We start from the raw sequence: 19,984 nt of genomic DNA, 5'->3' as shown, positions 1-19,984 counted from the left end.
GCAGAGCAATTTTAAATAACTTTATAGTGGGAAAGAAAGCCCAGATCTCTGTTAAGTCCTCTCTGGTAAGTGTCAAAATACCTTATTGTTTTGATTTAAAAGGTTTTACGTTCTTAGATTGTTTAAAAGTTCCCTTTTAGTACTCTCACCATAAAATCATTGGTGCAGTGATCAGTTTTTCCAAAGTGTTGTCCAAAGAGATCTGGGCTTTATTTCCCACTATAAACACATTTAAAACTGCTCTGCCACCTTTCTGTCTCCTGTCCACCCACCCACCCCTCTTCCTATCCTTGAAATGCTTTCATGTTTTCTTTATACAATATATACTCGAATATAAACCGGGATTTTGGGGCCAAAAAATTGACCCAAAAATGGGGGTCCCGGTTTATATTCGGGTCATCCCCTAGTGACCACCCGAAACCCTCCCGGACTTCCTGCAGGCCTGCCTTAGACCGGGACAGGAGGGACCCTCCCGTCTCCTGTCCCGGCCGACACTAATAATTACCTTCCCTCCCTCCTTCCTTCCCTGTTTCCTGGTGGTCCAGCGTGTATCCTGCGCTGAAATCCTTTGTAAAGGTAGAAGCCAGCGGCGCACCCGGGCCAGCACACAGGAGTGAGCTTATCGTGCTGCCGGCCTGCCCTTCACCGCTCCTTGATAGGCTGCCGCAAGTTCTCATGGGATTTGCGGTTCTCACAGCAGCCTATCAAGGAGCAGTGCAGGGCAGGCTGGGAGCATGAAAAGTTTGCTCCTGCGTGCCGGCCCAGGTGCACTGCTGGCTACTACTTTTGCAAAGGATTTCAGGCGGGATAAACGCTGGATCACTAGGGAACAGGTACACGAGGAAGGAAAGGAGGGAGGCTGGTAATTATTAGTGTCAGCTGGGGCAGGAGACAGGAGTGATCCCTCCTGTCCCGGCCTACCACTAGGTGGTTTCAGTTAAGGGAAAGGGTTAATCTGCTGGCTGGGTTGGAGGGCAGAGGAGAGTACGGGACAATCAAGCCATTGTGACATCACTGATGAGGTTGGCTCTTTTTAGGGGGAAGAGGGTACAGGGAAGGAAGGTGGGGCAGTGTTCAGAGCTGGCAGGGAGGGGGGCTTGGTTCACAGCCTGGTAGAGAATGGGACTGAGTGCAGGGCAGGGAGAGAAGGGGGCTGGGTGCAGAACTTGGCAGAGAGGGGGATTGAGTGCAGAACCTGGCAGGGCAGGACACTTAAATATTAAGCCGCCCGACTTATAGTCGAATCAACCATTTTTCCTCCTTTTGGGGGGGAAATGAGGATCTCGACTTGTATTCGGATCGACTTATATTCGAGTATATACGGTATACAGTACACTGATATTTCTCAACATTTGCTTATTTCTGATCTGAAGAAGGGTTACTTACCTTCAAAAGTTCATCATAAAATGCATTGAGTTAGTCCAATAAGAAAGGTATCACTTTATTTCTTTTGTTTCATTTCTTTATACTACCTTGAAATGGAGAGGAAGAGTTAAAGTTATTTTGTGTTAGTGTTATTTTAAATGATAAAAAGACAATTAGAGGCTAAATTTGAAAGCATGTGAACTTAAAAAGTTACATTTGTTACTATGTGCTTTGAAAATTAGCAAGTTAATGACCTAGGAGCAGCTCTTAAATTTTAATAGTAAGAAATCTTGGGTAGATGGTGGTAATGGCCCTTTCCACATTCTTGCAGTTGTGTTTTCGTGGCTCACTGCCAAAGACTGCAGTTTCCTGTTTCAACCTATGAGGTTTCTAATTCATCTTTCATGCAGGCATTACCATGCAACAGCTTTCAGTTTATTGCTCAGACACCCAAATATTCCTCCTGCTCTGATTGAGCTGGATTGATTGCACTGGTAAAGCTTGCATACAGGGTCAGACTTATAATTAGACAGCAATGAGTCAACTAATCACATTCTGAATGTTGCCTTTTTGATTGCTAAACTCCTCCCCCCCCCCTTTTTTTAACATGATGCAGGGGGAGATAAGTACAGAAGGGATTTGCTACTGCTCTTTATTTCTAGCATGTAAATCAATTATCTAATCAAAAACCTCTATTTCCTCCCACGTGTGCCTGAAATTCTATGAACCAGTATCTCACATTTAAGGATTTGCCTTGCAATCAGAAGGGAAAGAAGTGGGAAAAAAACCCTGCGAAAAGCTGGCAGTATTTTTCATTTGATTCAACCCAGCAGCACAGGGATACAGGCTGAATTCTTGTCACATGAGCCTCTACTGGGCTCAGGAATATTGGGCTTTTTTTCATTTTTCTTTGCTCTAAACTAAGGAAGGCCTAATAATAGGGCCAGTTTTAGTTATGCTGTGGTCCAGGGTAGAAATTTAGGAGGATCCACTCTCCTCTCTGCACAACCCCCCCCCCTGATATCCCCCCTCCCATTACTACCACACATAAAACAACTTTAAAAGATTTCTTTACGTACAAAACACAGGCAGACATTTATCAAATACAGAACAATGGATCACAAATAGAGATAGAAATTGAACTGGGAACTGCCACTACTCAGAACTCAAGAAATTAAACTCAGCATGTATTACAACACTGGAGAAATAAAAAGAGATATGCACTTCTTTCTGTATTGAACACACAGGAATTCCAGGTCCAGGTCTACCATAAATTAGCCATCTCCCTTGCTGTGGCTGGTGGGATCCCAAAACCCTGCCAGTTAAAAACCACCTCCTCTAGTCTGGCAGACAGTAATCTCCAAGATCTGCAGCTAGAGGCAGTGTCTGTGAGCTGCCACCAGCTGCAGAGCTTGAAGAGTTCTGGCTGCCGAAATAGAGATAGTATTTAGATTTGCATTTGGGTAGGAGTCATGGGGCATGGCAGTAAGAAAATTTAGTGCCCACCATTTTATTGGACTAATACATTTTTCAGTTAGCTTTCAGAGGTCAAAACCTCTTTCTTCAGATATACTGCTATTATAGTATTCTGTTCTGACCTGAGAAAGGGGGATTTGGTCTCTAAAGGTTAGTCAAAAATGTATTAAAATTAGTCCAATAAAAGGAGCACCTTATTTCCATTTGTCAACACAGATACTTTATCCTAAACAAAAAATAAATAAACAAACAAAAGAAATAGAACATTTTTTTTCTACCTTTGTAGCCTGGTTTCTGCTTTCCTTTTCTTCTCGTTCTTCTCTTCATTCTATTATGACTTCAGGCTTCCGGCTGAAGAAACTCCTGCGGATGCAACCTAACAACTGTCTTGCCTTAGATGATCATGTGGAGAAGGCTTCATCTAAGGCAAGACAGTTGTTAGGTTGCATCCGTAGGAGTTTCGTCATCCGGAAGCCTGAAGTCATAATGCCATTATACAGAACCATGGTGAGACCTCATTTGGAATACTGTGTGCAATTCTGGAGGCCACACTACCGAAAAGATGTGCTGAGAGTAGAGTCGGTGCAACGGATGGCCACCAGGATGTTCTCGGGGCTCAAGGATCTATCGTACGAGGAAAGGCTGAAAAATTTGTGGCTGTACTCACTCGAACATAGGGAAAGAGGAGACATGATCGAGACGTTTAAGTATATTACCGGTCGTATCGAGATGGAAGAAGAGATTCTGTTTCTCAGAGGACCCTCAGCCACAAGAGGGCATCCGCTCAAACTCAGGGGCGGGAAATTTCATGACGACACCAGGAAATATTTCTTCACCGAGAGAGTGGTTGATCCTTGGAACGAGCTCCCGGTGCAGGTGATCGAGGCAAACAGCGTGCAAGAATTTAAGAGCAAATGGGATGCCCATGTGGGATCCCTTAGAGGGTTAAGCCAAGGGAACCTGTCACCAGGAGTGGGATCCCTAGGATAGTAGACTTGGGGGTGGGTCAGTAGAGAGGGCAGACCTGATGGGCTATGGCCCTTATCTGCCGTCATCTTCTATGTTTCTATCCATTGTCTGCCCTCTCTCTGCCTCTTCCATATGGTATCTGCTCTCTTTCTATAGCTCTTGCAGAAACTGTCTGCCTCTCCCTACCATCTCTCCTTGCTCCCCCCATGATCTGGCATCTCTACTTCCCTTCCATCTCTCCCTTCCTCCCACGGTAGTTTTTAGCATCTCTCTCCTCTTCTCCCCTCACAACTGGTATCTGTCTTATTCCTAACGTGACTATACGTCCTGTTTTGAATGGGAGCATCCCATTTTTAATTAGCTTGTCCCTTTGTCCCGAAGCACAGCTTCAGGATGCCGAAATGTCCCATTTTTGAGCAACCCACTGCAGTGTTCTCCCTAGTGCAGGGGTGCCCAAAACAAAGGAAAGCGAGTCGATCACCTGGGAACAATGCTGACACAGGAACAGATCAAGTGCATGTAGCAACTGCACAAGTCTTCCCCCCCCAACATCAATTCTGATGTTGAAGAGAAAGTTCAGGGCCAGCCAATTGCTGCCTGGCTGGCCCGGAACTTCCTCTCTGATGTGTGTGTGGGGGGGGGGGGAGGATGAGGCTTGTGCAGTCATTGCATGCACCTGGCCTGTTCCTGCAGCAGTGGCTTGGAGAAATCGGCGGCAGTGGCTTGGGGGAGGGGCAGGGAGAGAGAAAGAAAGAAAGGGGGGCAGGGAGAGAAAAAGAAAGACCGAGAAAGAAAGAAAGGATGCACAGTCAGAAGGAAGTGCAACCAGAGACTCACCAGACAACAAAGGTAGGAAAAATGGTTTTATTTTCAATTTAGTGATCAAAATGTATCAGTTTTGAGAATTTATATCTGCTGTCTATATTTTGCACTATATTTGTCTATTTTTCTATAGTTATTACTGAGGTGACATTGCATATTTTAAAGTCATCTGTCTTGACCTCTTTAAAAAAAAACGAATATAAATGAAAATTAACATTTTCTCTGCATACAGTGTGCTTTATGGTTTTGTTTTGTTTTATTTTATGGTTACCATTATGAATTAATAAGATATTGTGTGTACATGAAAAATGAACAGAATAAATTGGGGGGGGGGGGGCTAGGGTAGGATGGGGCGGGACTGAAAATTAGTAGATGTCCCATTTTAAGGAAAAACTAAATGGTTACGTTACTCATTCCCCCTTTCCTACCCCCAGATCTGGTATTTTATCTTCTCCCCCAACCCCCATGCTCTGGAATTTCTCTCTCTCTTCTTCCTTCCCTGGTCTTCCTTCTCAATTTATTTTATGCCACCATCTAAATTACTACTACTACTATTAATTATTTCTATAGCGCTACCAGATGCACGCAGCACTGTACAGTCACAAAGAGTAAGAAAACAGTCCCTGCTCGAATGAGCTTATAATTTAAACATGCAAGACAGAGAAACAGGATGTCATGGATACAGTTAAGGGAAACGGTTAATCAGCTGGCTGAATTGGAGGGCAGAGCAGTAGAGTTAAGGATTTAAAAGGTATATCAAAAAGGTGGGTTTTCTTTCTTTCTTACTATCCAGTCCTCAATTTCCCTCTTTTCATTGTGTGTACCTACAGCTTGCCACCTCTTTCCCTCACCCCTTCCAGTATCTCACTAACTCTATCCTCTATCCAATTCCCCCAATGTGCCCTTTTTTCTTTATTCCCCTCCTTCCATCCAGTATGTACCCTCTCTCTCTTCCTTCCAGCATCTGCTCCTCTCTCTCCTCCCTACTTCCATCCAGCTTCTGCTCCCCTCTCTTTCTCCCCCCATTTCCTTCCAGCATCTGCTCCCCTATCTCACTCTCCCCCACTTCCATCCAGCGTCCATTCCCCTCTTTCTCCAAACAATAAACCTGAAGTGCCACTCATCCTCTTCCCCTTGGTCCATCTCCCTCCCTCCCCCTTACCTTTGTGGCGCTTTTCAAAATCAAAGTTTTTTCTCTCAAAGAGGCCATAACATGGCAGCCATTCTTGCAAGTTGCACATGGCTGCCCCAAAGTTTCTCCTCTGATACAATCCACCCAGGCAGAAACAAGAAGTGGCATCAGAGGCGAAGCTTCAGGGCAGCCACGTCCATCTAGCAAGAACAGTTGCCGCATTATGGCCCCTCTGAAAGAGAAAACTTTGATTTTAAAAAGTGCCCTTGAAGGGAAGGAGATGGTCCGACAAAGAGAAGAGATGCCTGGGGTCCCCTGGAGCTGTGGGGCTCAGGGCAACTGCCCTGTTTGCCTTCCCCTAACATTGGCCCTACCAAAGAGACTGCCAGTTTGTCATGAGATCAAGAGAATCACCTTCTTTTTCAGCAACACAACAGTCAAGAGTTCTAACCTCACTTCACCCTTGGACAAGTACCTTTGCCAGGCTACACAATAAAGACAAGTAAGAGTTCATCTTTCATTCACAAGGACCTTAGCTTTTCTAAGATGTCCAAATAGTTCAGTGTTACATTCCTCTCAGCCATCTAACACATAAAGGCAGAAAAGAGATGTCAGTAATCTGTTAAGAGCTGTTTATAGAATCAAACCCAATGGCACCTAAGCATTCTGGCATCTAAGCATTCTTAGGTAGTGGCATAGCAAGTGTGTGGGGAGGGGTGTTTGGAGGGGATGGTCTGCCCCTGGGGACACACTCTAAGGGGGTGCTCAGCCGGCACACTAGGTGCGGGATCTCCCAGCCTACTGTGCTGCATACCTGAACCAGCACCAGTAAACTTTAAATTCAGCCATTGTGGGACCTTCCTGCACCTCTCCAGCAGCTGATCCACCCCCTCCAATGTCACTTCCTTGTTCTGAAACAGAGCCAGCAGCCATAAGGAGGTGCCAGAAGGTCCCTCGATGGCTGCATTTAAGTTTACAATGCTGCTGCTGGTTCAAGAAGCATACAGCAGCGGTGGGGAGATGAAGAGGTAGGATGCTGGATGGCACTGGGGTGGAGGGAGAGAGAAGGGAGCAGGATACTGGTATGAAAGGGTGGTGGAGGGAGCGGGAAGTGCAGAGAGAGAGAGACAGAAGGGGGAAGGATACTGGATGGAATTGGAATGCAGGGAGAGAGAAGGGGCAGATGCTGATGGAAGTGGGAGAGAGAGAAGGGGACAGACATAGAATGTTAGAGGGGAAGGGAGAGGGAGCAGAAGCTGGATGGAAGTGGGGATGGGAGAGAAAGAAGAGGGGAACAGATGGAGGAAGAAAATGGGAAGGAGAGGAAGAGGGGAATAGTCACTGAATGGGAGAGAGGGGAAATACACTGGATGGAAGGGGAGAGGACAAAGAGAGGAGAAGATGCTGGATAGAGGTAGAGAAAGAAGGCACATGAAAGAAGGAGGAGGTTAAAGAAAAAAAGGGCACATGATGGATAGAGGGAAGAGAATAATTAGTGAAATACTGGAGGGGTGAGGGAAAGAAGTGGCAAGTATAGACACAATGAAAGAGGGAAATTGAGGACTGGATTGTAAGAATTTAACCTAGACAGATGCAGAAAATAAATTGAGAAGGAAGACGAGGGAAGAAAATGAAGACGAGAGGAGAGAGTGAAATGTCAGACCATAGGGTTGAGGGGGAGGATATAAATACCAGATCTGGGGGGCGGAAAGGAGGAAGAAGACAAATACCAGATCTGAGGGGAGAAGATGAGAGAGAGAGAGAGATGCTAAAAACCACCAGGGGAGGAAGGGAGAGATGGAAGGGAAGTAGACAGAGATGCCAGACCATGGGGGAAGCAGAGGGAAGAAGATGGGTGGGGGGAAGGAAAGATGGAAAGGAAAGGCAGTTTCTGCAAGAGGCATAGAAAGAGAGCAGATGTCATATGGAAATGGCAGAGAGAGGGCAGATAGTAGATGTAAGAAAGAGATAAGAAAGCAGAAACCAGGCAACAAAGGTAGAAAAAATGTTCTATTTCTTTTTGTTTGTTTATTTTTGCTTTAGGATAAAGAAGGGAGTGGGAAGGGAATGAGAGGAAAGAGATGCCAGACCTTTGGGGGAGGGGAGGGAAGAAAGAAGATGGATGCCAGACCAAAGGGGCTGAAGGGAGAGATGGATGGGGGAGGCAAACAGTTTTTGGAAGAGGCATAGAAGGAGAGATGCCATATGGGAGGGGCAGGAAGAGGTGAGACAGTGGATGGAAGAAGAGAATGACTTTGAGGAAAGCAGAAACCAGAGACATCAAAGGTATAAAAAACATTTCTCTTTCTTTAATTTATTTTTTTGCTTTAGGACAAAGTAGTATGCAGATTACATTACCATTCTCCTTCCCTTCGACCAACCGGAGCCCACCATGATAAGCACAATACACAAAACACTTGAAACAGTAGCAACATGGATGACAGAGCACAAACTAAAACTTAACCCAGACAAAACAAACTTCTAGAACAAAAACTCCTAGAAAACAGCAAAACCCCAACCTTAACAAACATAGTAATAAACTCGATCTCTTACCCCATTCATCCCACGCTAAAACTTATTGTAATACTGATTGACAGAGGCTGTACCATGCAACCACAAATCAACAAAATAATAAAAACATCATTCACAACTATGAGAAACCTAAGATAAGTTCGAAAATTCTTCAACAGAAAAAAATTCCAACTTTTGGTACAATCTCTAATCCTAAGCTTAATAGACTACTGCAACATACTATATCTCCCCTGCCCAGCAACCATGATAAAACAATTACAAACAATACAAAACACAGCCCTACGACTCATCTACTCGCTAAAAAAATACGACCACATCACAGAAGCATACCACGACTCACACTGGCTCCCAATACAAGAAAGAGTATACTTCAAATTCCATTGCCTACTATTTAAAGCTATAAACGGAGACAGCCCAACCTACTGGAACAACCGACTAACTCAATCTACCTCAACCAGACACAGAAGAACCCACACACTATTCACACACACACCTATCAAAAATGTCAAACGAAGAAAAATGTATGACAACCTACTAGCCACCAGAGCAGCAAAGCTGGACGGACAACTCACAAATCTGCTATCCTCGACCACAGACTACAAAACCTTCAAAAAAGAAACAAAAACCCTATTCTTCAAAAAATACATTAAACCTCTATAACAGAACCAGACCCACCCCAAGCTTCACCCACAACACTATCTACATAGCAAATCAAAAAATATTCAAACCACTCATTAGGCATTTACTAGTATCATGACAATTCTCATGTAATCCACCAAATGTATTTTGTAGCATCATGACAATTCTTGTTTAATCGGCCTTGAACAGCAAGGTAACGGCGGAATAGAAATCACTAATGTAATGTAATGTAGTATTGTAGCTGTGTTGATAAATGTTTATAAATAGAAAATGGAAAGAAAGTGATCCATTTATTGGACTAATTTGAATACATGTTTGATTAATTCAAGAGTCCAAAATCCCCTTCCTCATATCAGGACAGAATACCGTTAACAGCATATACTGCTGTTAACGGTATTCTGTCCTGATCTGACCTGAGGAAAGAGGTTTTGGGCTCTGAAAGCTAATTTAAAAATGTTTTAATTCAATAAAATGGTATTATCTTATTTTCCATTTTTTGTTTTATTTTTATTTGTTAATTTGTAAAGTGATGATTGCAATTTTTCAGGATTTTTTTTTTTTTTCAAATTTACTATCTTTATATTTTGCACAGATTTGGGGACATGCATCACTGTTTCTGTGGTGTTGCATTGAATTCAAAGTATGTCTTCTTTGTGGTTCAGTTTAACTTTTCTCTACATATTTCTATTTTTAGTTTGTGATTACATATTCCATACTGACATGATTTTCTAATAGCATTGACTGCAGGATCGATCTGTACTAGTCTGGTTTGTTTAATTTGCAATTTGTGTATTGATGTTCTTCTGCTCATTGTAGTATGTAAGATGCTGTCTTTTCCTAGGTACACTCTTGTTGTGTGGCGTGTGAATTATTGCTAAAATTCATGTTTTTCATACAGAGGAGAGAGTTATTAAAAATTAATGGACCCCAGATATCACATATGCTAGGTACGCCATTGTTCTTAGGCTCTGGCAGGCGTTAAAACCTTAGTTGCACTGTCATTTAGGCCAGGATGTTCTTGGTCTTGGACTTCTTAGTGAGAAAAAGGCAGTTATATTTATTAAATGTATTACATAATATTTAAATCATTATAAAATATGAATATAAGTATGATATATTGTACTTAAAGTGTTCATGAAGAAAATCAAGTGTATATTTATAAGATTATATGAATTTTTCTGATACACTTGTAATATGCAAAACTGAATAAAGAAATTAAAAAGAAAAAGGCAGTTAAGCTTCTGCACTCTGCAGATATCATTTTAAGCTTATAATTTTCTATACTCATCTAATGTGTGAAGTGTATAAAGTTACTCCTTTCCCCATCAGCAGGGCTTTTTTATCCAAGGTGTTCTTGCTCAATAAAACTGACCCGTGGTCCCCAAGTATCAATAAAAAAGCAAGGCTCTGCTTACTAGTGTTGCCCGATTCAGGAAAAATAATTTTGATTCGATTCGATTTTCCTGCCCGGTGGTTTTTTCCAAACATCCTGGTGGGTTTATTTTATAGCCGCTTTACCCCCTTTGCCCTATCCTACCCACACTGGTCCTGTGTTATAAACAAAATAAATAAACAAAAATTACTTTTCCTCTCTCTGTTACATCTTAGCTCACGTTCACGGTCTAACACCAGATCTGACATATATTAATTACAAAACAGAAAATAAAATTATTTTTCCTACCTTTTGTTGTCTGGTCATTTTTCAAATCATGTTGGTCCCATGTTGGTCTGGTTGTCTTCTGGGTCCTTCTTTCTTCTTTCTCTGTGCTAACCATCCTTCTTCCATCTCTGTCCTCCCCTTCTGTTTCCCTTTCCTCCCATGAAGGTCTGGCATATTTCCTTTTGTTCATCTCCATCCCCCCGCAGCTGCAGCAATGGACCCCACCATCCACAGATCCACCATCTCTCCTTTTCTCAACTACCCTTTCATCCAGCATCTCTTTTTTGTGTCCCTGTCCCTATTCTCCTCTCCAGTACTGTCCCTCTTGTGTCATGTTCCTATGCTCCCTCCATGCCCAGCATCTTATCTCTCCCCATATCCAGCTTCTTCTTTCTCTCTTCCTTACATCCTGTATCCCCTTTCCCAGGTACAGGCTTTCACCTACTATCTCTCCTGCCATCCTGACTTCAGAGCAGGGGCAGGACTGTAGCAGAGTGAACGTTCTGCTGAGGACGACGGGTAGCTGCAAGGATCGCTATAGCACCAGCGATCCTGCAGGCTGCCGTATTAGCTGCTTAAGGTAAGAGTGGAGAAGCTAGGGGAACATGCAGGCCTTTCTGACTGACTCTTCCCCCTCAAGCAGGAGCGGCAGCGGACGGCCAGCAAGAGGCAGCTCTGCCACTCCTGCTTTAGGAAGGCATGGGGTAAGGGTCGGTCATCGAATCGGGAGGCCAATTTTTTTTTTTTTAATCTTTATTCATTTTATAACTTACATCAAGTGTACAGTAAATATCGAACAATTATAGTACATCACTTGAAAAATCTTCAATATCATACATCAAAAAGATTTAATCCCCTCCCCCTCCCAAATTCATATACAACTAATATATATCATATGAATATTAATATTTTATGATATTCATATATATATTCTTAAATTATCATGACCCGCCCAGCCACCCTTTCTTCCAATATTGTCACATGAGGAAAAAAAAACAAATAATCATTAATCATTATAATAGCTTATTACTGGCCTCCCCATATCCTTGAACTTATTAAAATAACCATTTTGTATTGCAAGCAGTCTTTCCATTTTATATAGATGGCATACTGAATTCCACCAGAAACTATAATTCAATCTAGAACAATTCTTCCAATTATACATTATCTGTTGGATAGCTACACCCGTAAAGATCATCAAAAGCTTATTGTTAGCAGCAGATATTTGACACTTAGCTCTCATACTCATTCCAAATAAAACCGTATCATAAGATAATGCCACATGATTTTCCATCATAAGGTTAACTTGGTCCCAAATTGAATACCAAAAGGCCTTAATGAATGGACAATAAAATAATAGATGATCCAAAGTTCCAACTTCAATATGACAATGCCAACATCTATTAGACTTAGAGCAATCCAATTTTTGTAAACGAACAGGGGTCCAGAATGTTCTATGCAACAGGAAAAACCATGTTTGCCTCATAGATGCAGACACTGTACATTTCATTCTCCAAGACCAAATACATGGCCATTGAGATACATTAATCTGATGCTTAATCTCAATGCTCCAACTATCCCTAAGTCCATTTTGGGGTTTTTTATTCAAATAATTAGATAATACTTTATACCACTGTGCGGCCTGGTGTCCCAGAAAGTCTGCCTGAAAACATAGGAATTCTAAACTAGATTGATTATTTAGAGATTTCCATTCAGGGAACCCTACCTGAATAGCCTGCTTCAATTGCAACCACTTATAACTTTGTTTTTTATCAAGACCATATTTATAGGCCGATTTTTTTTTTTTTTATTGAATCAATTCACCTGTTTCGAATCATGAATCGGGCAGCACTACTGCATACCCCCAGTGTATACCTAGAGAGTGCCTCTCAGAGGAGAAGCTGTCTGCACGCGAGCTGGAGAATATGGTGGCATATGTTGCAACCGTACATAAAAAAACGGCAAAATGTTTTAGACAAAAGCTGCAGAAGCTGATCTGTTAAATAAGAAAAGTAGAAACATTTGTTTTAGTTGTAGTTTAGTGATTTGACTAAGTTAGGGTTGCCTGATTTTCCAAATGGAAAATCTTAAGGCGCCATTTACAGAATTTGGTGGTTTGTTTCCATTTCTCTAGAACTGCACTGCATACAGAGTCTGGCTTCTTGGAGTTTTCAAGTTCACTTTTCTGTGGAACAGTTCTGTCTATAATTTGTAGTTGTGACCAAAGTGTGATACATTTGTTCTCTTTTTCCCACAAGAAGTATGTACTATGGAGTGGTATAGTTGCAATGCTGCCTTTTCATAGACTATTGAGGGAGGATACACACATCTTTAAGGATGGCTTTACATGTTGGTACTAGCACCAGTGGTGTAGCAAGGGTGAGAGGCGCCCAGGGAAGTGGTGCCCCTCCCCTGCCCTCATCTCCACCTCTCATTCCCCCCCCCTGTCACACATGCACCCCTCTTCCCTTCCCCTGTATCTCTAGTTGTTCACCACCATGAGTAACAAGAACTTCAATGTGCTCCTTGTGACTCCGTCGTCACTTCCTATGCATGGCACCTGGAAGTGACATCAGTGGGAGAGATGATGCAGTTGCAAGGAGCACGTTAAAGTTATTGCTTGCGGAGGTGAACAACTACAGGTATGGCGGAAAGGGGTGGGGGGGGGTGTGCGCATGGCGAGGGGAGGAATGGGAGAAGGCGGAGATGAAAAGGAGGAGAGGTGGTGGGGGCACCCCCACCAGAATGGCGACTGGGGTAGACCGCTCCCCCCCACTGACTAGCACCTTTTTTTTTTTTTTTACTAGAAAAGAAAAAGCTGTCCTCCAGCGTGGTCTGCATACATTCAAGAGCAAGACAACCACACACCAAAGAATTCAAGTCAGTACCTGAACCAAAGCGGTGCAGAGTCCAAAGATTCCTACTGCCAGCAAATTTTCATGGAGCCACGCTTTCACTCTGTCGTAGCAAGGCTGGGAAAAGGGAGAAATAAGACCATTAGAGTTGGAACCAGAAAGGGAAGAGCTGAATGATGTGGCAATAAATGCAAGGTGAGACTGGAACAGCAATACCGCATCATCCAACAGAAATGTTACAATGCTAAAGCACATACTGCAACCTCCTAATCTGCTCACTCATCACATTAAACATGCACCTTGCTATCTCCTGAGCCTGCTATGGGTGTAAAAATTTAAATGAGCACATTTTAATTAAATCTTTTCAAGCTTGCCCAGTTTTATTTCATCCTATATGAGGGTTGCTCTAAATGTCTGTCCATGAGAAGGATGGCCGAGACGTGACTTCTCTATATAGTCTAACCCTTTGCTGAATAACATGAGGCCTTTGCTTTTAACTGAAAGTGAGCAGAGGTTGAAATCTTCTTCTTACATTTGTAGATCCAGAGAAGATTGATTTATCTTTATTTGACATAGTAGCTGATGAAACTGCGAGGTGACTAGTTGGTCACTGACTAACATCCAACAAAGTCAAAGAGCATTTAGATCACTGGATTCCTGACAACTCTTCAGATAGCTCCAAATATGGAAGGCCGTTCTTTAACCTTCTCAAACTTTTAGGGGTAATATTAGATCCCTGCTTGTCTTTTGGTCAACATCTTGCTTCAAAGCCCAAGAGCTGTTTTGGTGTGTTATGCCTCATGAGCAATAAATGTTCATGTAGAGACTGCTTCACTACATAAATGAATGCATTCCCCTGTGTTTTGCAGAATCAATTATGCTAATTCTTTTTGTATTGCAATTCAGATTATATATTACAAGAAAATACAAATTTAGCATATACAAGAAATAAATCATTCATACAATGAAGAAATGCCACTACTTACATTAGCCATATTATGGAAAGCTAACCTACACCTAGGCAGAGTGAAACATATATCAATTATGCTAATTCTCTATTTAATGGCTTCCCAAACTACAGCATATGAAGGCTCCAATTGATCCAAAACCTAGTAGTTAGCATAATAAAAAGTGTGAAATTATTTGATAGGATCTTTCCTCTTTTGTGAGAAACTCACTACCAGAGGAAATTTAAACTCCTGGTTTTCACATTTAAAATACTCTCTTTCAAACAGCCTTACCTCCTAGCCAACTATGAACCCCCTATTGTGCTCCCTGTACTTTAAGATATTTGAACCAAAACCAGTGGCGTACCAAGGGCAGGGGGCCTGGTATCACCCAGGTGCAAGGAGCTTGGGGTGCTGGACCACTCACGGGTCTGCAGTCTGCCAGCTCATCACCCCCTCTGATGTCAACTTCCTGGGAGATGGCATAGCCGATGGCCGTGTGCAGGGGGTTGCTCCGGCTAGAGGAGGGGATGCTCTGCTCCATGTTATTGCCCAGCCAGGTACACCACTGACCAGAACCATTAGGAAGCTGTGGAACCACGGGGTGGGAGGGGACGTAGACAGATGGGTTAAACACTGGTTGGCAGGCAAAAGGCAGAGGGTTAGAGTGAAGGGTCACTACTCGGACTGGAGGAGGGTCACGAGCGGAGTTCCGCAGGGTTTGGTTCTTGGCTGCTGTTCAATGTATTTATTATTGACCTGGAAACAGGGACAAAGTGTGAAGTTATAAATTTGTGGATGACACTAAACTCTGTAGGAGGGTTAGAACTGCGGAAGAATGCGAGGACCTACAAAGGGACCTGAACAAACTGGAGGAGTGGGCGAATAAATGGCAGATGAACTTCAATGTAGGGAAATGCAAGGTCATGCATATAGGGAAAAAGAACCCGATATTCAGCTACCAAATGGGGGGATTAGTACTAGAGGGAAGTAACCTTGAAAGAGACTTGGGTGTACTAGTGGACACAACAATGAAGTCAACGGCACAATGTGCAGCAGCCTCAAAGAAGGCAAACAGAATGCTGGGTATTATTAAGAAGGGTATTACAACCAGAACGAAGGAAGTCATCATGTTGTTGTGCCGCGCGATGGTACGACCACATCTGGAGTACTGTGTCCAATATTGGTCGCCGTACCTAAAGAAGGACATGGAGATACTTGAGAGGGTTCAGAGAAGAGCGACAAGAATAATAAAAGGTATGGAAAACCTTTCATACGCAGAAAGGCTAGAAAGGCTGGGGCTCTTCACCCTGGAGAAGCGAAGACTCAGAGGAGACATGATAGAGACTTACAAGATCATGAAGGGCATAGAGAATGTAGAAAGGGACAGATTCTTCAGCCTATTGGGAACTACAAGAACAAGGGGGCACTCGGAGAAATTGAAAGGGGACAGGTTTAGAACCAATGCTAGGAAATTTTTCTTCACTCAGAGGGTGGTGGACACCTGGAATGCGCTTCTGGAGGATGTGATAGGACAGAGCACATTAAGGGGATTCAAAGAGGGATTGGACAAGTTCCTGAAGGATACATGGATTGAGGGATATAGATAGAGGTAGAGATAGGATCATGAAAGAAGAAAAATGGGGATTAAAGGATTTTAGACAAAGGATCACTTACAGGTCATGGACCTGATGGGCCGCCGCGGGAGCGGACTGCTGGGCGCGATGGACCCCTGGTCTGACCCGGCAGAGGCAACTTCTTATGTTCTTATAATACTTCCCCTCTCCTGAGCTAGATTGGACTCGACCCGTAATTCAGCTTTTTTTGCTGGACCTGGACTCTGGAATTCTCTTCTGAACCACCTTCTGTTGGAAACAATTGTATTAATTTAAAAAAGAGCTAAAAATTAAAGAAACTTTTCCAAATGCTTAATTTCCTTAGGTAGCTAGACTCAATTGTTAGTCTGGTTTTATGTCTCCGTTTTTATTTATCATAAGTTTTATTTTTCAGTTTTCTATACCATTCTCCAAGGGAAGCTCAGAACAGTTTACATAAATTTATTCAGGTACTCAAGCATTTTCTCTCAGTCCCAGTGGGCTCACAATTTATCTAATATACCTGGGACAATGGGGGAACAAGTGACTTGCCCAGGGCTCTTTGGAGCAGCATGGGTCTGAACCCACAACCTCAAGGGTGCTGGGACTGTAGCTATAACCCCTGTATCACACTCTGATACATTGTGGTAGGAGATAGCATGGCAATCATTGTCTGACAAAAATCTCAATTTGTATATTTTGGAGGAAAGGCTGGAGAGAAGAGATATGATAGAGACGTTTATATAAATGGTCATGAGTCGAGTCTCTCTCATTTGAAAGGAAGCTCTGGAAACGAGAGTCAGCGTGGTTAAAAAGTGAAGTGAAAGAGGCTATTAGAGCCAAAAAAAATCCTTTAAAGATTGGAAAAAGGATCCGAATGAAGAAAATAAGAAAAAAACACAAGCACTGGCAAGTTAGATGCAAAGCATTGATAAAGACAGCTAAGAAAGAATATGAAGAGAAACTTCCAAGAGAGGCAAAAACTGCTTGCCGGTCTGCTGTGGATGTCTTCTTTGCCTGCTGTGGTCTCTGCGTCTGTCTGGCTGTGTGTCCTCTGTATCTGCTGTGTCTGCCTGGCTGTGTGTCCTTAGCGCCTACTGTGTCCTCTGTGTCTACCTGGCTGTGTGCCCTCTGTGTCTGCCTGGTTGTGTGTCCTCTGTAGCTGCTGTATCTACCTGGTTGTGTGTCCTCTGTCGCTGCTGTGTCCACCTGGTTGTGTGTCCTCTGTAGCTGCTGTGTCTGCCTGACTGTGTGTCCTCTGTAGCTGCTGTGTCTGCCTAGCTGTGTCCTCTGTAGTTGCTGTGTCTGCCTGGCTGTGTGTCCTCTGTAGCTGCTGTGTCCGCCTGGTTGTGTGTCCTATGTAGCTGCTGTGTCTGCCTGGCTGGGTGTCTTCTGTAGCTGCTGTGTCTGCCTGGTTGTGTGATAGGCTCAGAAGTAAATTAAGGAAATACTTTTTTACAGAAAGGGTGGTAGATGCATGGAACAGTTTCCCGGAAGAGGTGGTGGAAGAAAGGGAAAGATATAACTCTGCTGGAGAGAGTGCAGAGGCGAGCCACGAAACTTGTCAAAGGGATGGAGCATTTGGATTACAAAGATCGACTCAGGAAACTGGAACTGTTTACCCTCGAGAAGAGAAGACTGAGGGGGGATATGATAGAGACTTTTAAAATATTAAAAGGATTTGACAAAATGGACCATGAAACAGCATTGCTAACATTTTCAAATGTGACATGGACTAGAGATCATAGCCTGAAACTGAGTGGCTGTAGGTTCAGGACAAATGTCGAGAAGTTCTGTTTCGCGCAGCGCGTGGTGGGTGCTTGGAATGCACTCCCCGGGGAGGTTGTGGAGGAGACTACTGTACTGGGATTCAAGCGCAAGTTGGATACACACCTTCTTGCATATCATATTGAGGGATACGGTAATTCTGGGTCTTCAAAAAGGAGTACTTAAATGGGCCGCCGCAGGTGCGGATCGCTGGACTAGATGGACCTCGGTCTGATCCGGCGAAGGCGTTTCTTGTGTTCTTAAGAAGGGGAAAGAAGTGCACTTACTAGATCTCGGAGGATTACTCCTCCTGCTTCCTATCTGTTACAGCTTCCCTCAGTCTTAGCAGTGTGAACTGCTGGATTTTGCAGCTTCTCCCAATCTGTTGTGTAGACACTTAAAGCTATGGACTCTCTTCTCTCAAAAGTCATTGACAGTTGTAAGCGTGTTATAAAGATAACATGAAAGCAAATCTTTTCTCTGAATGTGTTAGCTACTTACATCTTTCCACCACGTTCCTGGGGAATGGAGTCCACAGTTTTCATTGAATTCCAGGCAGCAGGAATCTGGCACCCGGGTGGCATTATATACTTCAAACCAGTCTGTGTAGTTTGCGACCCCACAGCATCTGAACTGCAAAAATAAAGCAGAGGGGCAGCTTCATAAATAAATAAAATAACAAATAAAATGCAAACAAAGAATTTTACTTCCATATCAACTTTATTTAGAACATAAGAATAGTCATACTGGGTCAGACTAATGGTCCATCTAGCCCAGTATCCTGTTTCCAGCAGTCACCAATACAGCTCACAAGTACCTGACAGAAACCCCAATCCACTTCTCTCTCCGAATTTGCAGGTTTAGAACTCGCAAACTCAGTCATTCGCAATTTTTTGTCTCCTAATTTTTAAAGGCTGCCTCTGATCCATCCCTGCTTCCCTTCTGCGTCCCGAACTTCCCCAGACTTTACCTGGTGGTCTAGCGGTGACAGGGGGCAGAAGTGATCTTCCTATGCTCCTGCCCCTTGCAGAGCCATCAACAAAAATGGCTGCTGTGAGTACCTGTGGTCTCACGAGACTACAATGGGAACTCATGGCAGCCATTTTTGTTGATTGCTCTGCACGGGACAGGAGCATAGGAAGATCGTTGTTCCTGCCCTGCGTCACTGCTAGACCACCAGGTAAGTTCTGGTGAGGTCTGGGATGCAGGAGGGGTGGGTCAAAGTCGGCCCTAAAAGTTATTTGCGATTTTCCATATTTGCGGGCCAGCTCTGCCCCTAACCCTTGCGAATTCGGAGGGAGAAATGTAGTAGCAACATTCTATGCAACCAATGCCAAGGCAAGCAGTGGCTTCCCCCATGTCTGTCTCAATAGCGGACTATGGACTTTTCCTTCAGGAACTTGCCAAACCTTTTTTTTTAAATCCAGCTGCACTAACTGTTACTACATTCTCTGGCAATGAGTTCCACAGCTTAACTATTTGTTCAGTGAAAAAAATATTGCCTCCTATTTATTTTAAAAGCATTTCCATATAACTTCATTGATTGTCCCCTAGTCTTTGTAAAAGATTGATTCACTTTTACCCATTCTATACCATTCAGGATTTTGTACATTAACCACTGTTACCACATCCTCTGGCAATGAGTTGCAGAGCTTAACTATTCTTTGATTGAAAACGCATTTATTTATTTTAAAAATTTCTATATCGTTTAAGCCTAAACAGTTTGCATAATTTTACATACATAATTCTATAAAACACATATAAGATCAGACAAGCATAAACAAAGAGCATTTCCTCCTGTAACTTCATTGAGTGTCCCCCGTAGTCTTCTAATTTTTGATGGAGTTAAAAAATCGATTCACTTGTACCCTTTCTACACCAGTCAAGATTTTGTTGACTTAAGTCATATCTCCCCTCAGATTTTCCTTTTCCAAGCTGAAGAGCCCTAACCTCTTTAATATTTCCTCATACGAGAGGAGTTCCATCATCCCCTTTATCATCTTGGTCGTTCTTCTAATTCTTCTAATTCTGCTGTATTCAGAGTGAGGTTGCATCATGGATCAATATGGAGGCATCATCATATTCTTGGTAATAATTTCTTGCATTCTGTTTGCTTTTTTTTTTTTGGGGGGGGGCATACTGTCTAAAATGACATCTAAAACTTCAGTAGCGTAGTGAGGGTGAAAGGTACCTTCGGCGCCGCAGATGAGAGAGCCAGGCCAGGT

At 43.1% G+C, this 19,984-nt stretch overlaps 2 protein-coding genes across 2 annotated transcripts in view; one reads left to right on the top strand and one right to left on the bottom strand.

Annotated features, from left to right (window-relative positions):
- TSPAN4 (tetraspanin 4) overlaps positions 1 to 19,984 on the bottom strand; it is a 355,015-nt gene that overhangs the window by 1,295 nt on the left and 333,736 nt on the right. Inside the window, exons 5-6 of the mRNA XM_033928280.1 lie at positions 18,261 to 18,392; positions 13,484 to 13,567 (exon numbers count right to left, since the gene is read on the bottom strand). Of these exons, the coding sequence (XP_033784171.1) occupies positions 13,484 to 13,567; positions 18,261 to 18,392 (216 nt within the window). The remainder of the gene's footprint in view (positions 1 to 13,483; positions 13,568 to 18,260; positions 18,393 to 19,984) is intronic.
- The window catches only part of LOC117352133, a 1,164,809-nt gene that overhangs the window by 1,030,986 nt on the left and 113,839 nt on the right, over positions 1 to 19,984 (top strand). The gene's annotated exons all lie outside the window — the stretch shown is intronic.

The sequence above is a fragment of the Geotrypetes seraphini genome, chromosome 19 (genome assembly GCF_902459505.1).
Source record: "Geotrypetes seraphini chromosome 19, aGeoSer1.1, whole genome shotgun sequence".
In the NCBI taxonomy this organism is placed as follows: Eukaryota; Metazoa; Chordata; class Amphibia; order Gymnophiona; family Dermophiidae; genus Geotrypetes; species Geotrypetes seraphini.
This window is presented reverse-complemented; position numbering and strand designations above follow the sequence as displayed.